The sequence below is a fragment of the Benincasa hispida genome, chromosome 12 (genome assembly GCF_009727055.1).
Source record: "Benincasa hispida cultivar B227 chromosome 12, ASM972705v1, whole genome shotgun sequence".
Lineage (NCBI taxonomy): Eukaryota > Viridiplantae > Streptophyta > Magnoliopsida > Cucurbitales > Cucurbitaceae > Benincasa > Benincasa hispida.
The window spans coordinates 12,778,419-12,779,388 of NC_052360.1; the positions used below are offsets into that span (position 1 = coordinate 12,778,419).

The 970-nt window shown below is 37.8% G+C and overlaps 1 protein-coding gene across 1 annotated transcript; it reads left to right on the forward strand.

Moving 5' to 3' along the window:
* The first annotated feature begins 141 nt into the window (after nucleotides 1–141).
* LOC120067404 (geraniol 8-hydroxylase-like) lies at nucleotides 142–759 on the forward strand. The gene has a single exon (XM_039018973.1). It carries the CDS (start codon nucleotides 142–144, stop codon nucleotides 757–759), a length of 618 nt encoding a protein of 205 aa, XP_038874901.1.
* Nucleotides 760–970: the final 211 nt, after the last annotated feature.

Consider the following 970-nt stretch of genomic DNA (forward strand, 5'->3'; position numbering starts at 1 on the left):
TTATAACAATCTCAAAATTCAATAAGTTCTTGAATGGAGCTCGTAACTAATGCTTAAATTTTATTACATTATTATAAGGCAACACTTGAATTAAGAAATTCAAGTAGTTTTTTTGTTTCTTGGCAATATGTGTGGTAGGATATGGTGATCGGCGGGACAGACACATCGTCAAATACTATAGAGTTTGCGATGGCAGAAATGATAAAGAATCCAGAAACTCTAAAGAAAGCACAGGAAGAACTCGCCGTTGTTGTTGGAGAAGACAATATTGTGGAAGAGTTCCACATTCATAGTTTGCCATATCTCAAAGCTGTAATGAAAGAAACTTTGCGTTTACACCCTATCCTACCTCTACTTGTGCCGCACTGCCCAAGCGAGACCACCATTGTCTCCAATTACACAATCCCAAAGGGCTCTCGAGTGTTCATCAATGTCTGGGCCATTCAACGAGACCCCAACCAATGGGAAAATCCACTAGAGTTCAACCCAGAAAGGTTCTTGAATGGAAAATTCGATTTCAGTGGAAGTGATTTTCGTTACTTCCCATTTGGGTCCGGCAAAAGAAATTGTGCAGGGATAGCTATGGCGGAAAGAATGGTACTGTATTTGCTTGCTACACTTTTGCATTCTTTTGATTGGAAATTAGAAGATGGTGAGAAAATGGAAGTTGAGGAGAAATTTGGAATTGTTTTGAAGATGAAGAGGCCTCTTGTTCTCATCCCAACGCCAAGGCTATCTCATCCCACTCTGTATCAGTAACTAATTTTGGTGGTTTCTACATCTGCCATTGTTGTTCCTTTCAAAGCTAGCAAAGTTGTAAAATTAAAATCATGAAGGGGAGTGAGAAATCGAAAAAATGGCCTAATGTTTTTAGAATAAAGCTTCTACTTTCAATGACATTATAACCTATGTTGCTAAAATTTATTAATATTTAGTGGAGTCGTTTACGATTGCAAAAACTTTTAATGGC

Coding starts and splice junctions, on each gene's coding strand:
- LOC120067404 (XM_039018973.1), top strand. CDS start 142: ATGGTGATCGGCGGGACAGACACATCGTCAAATACTATAGAGTTTGCG.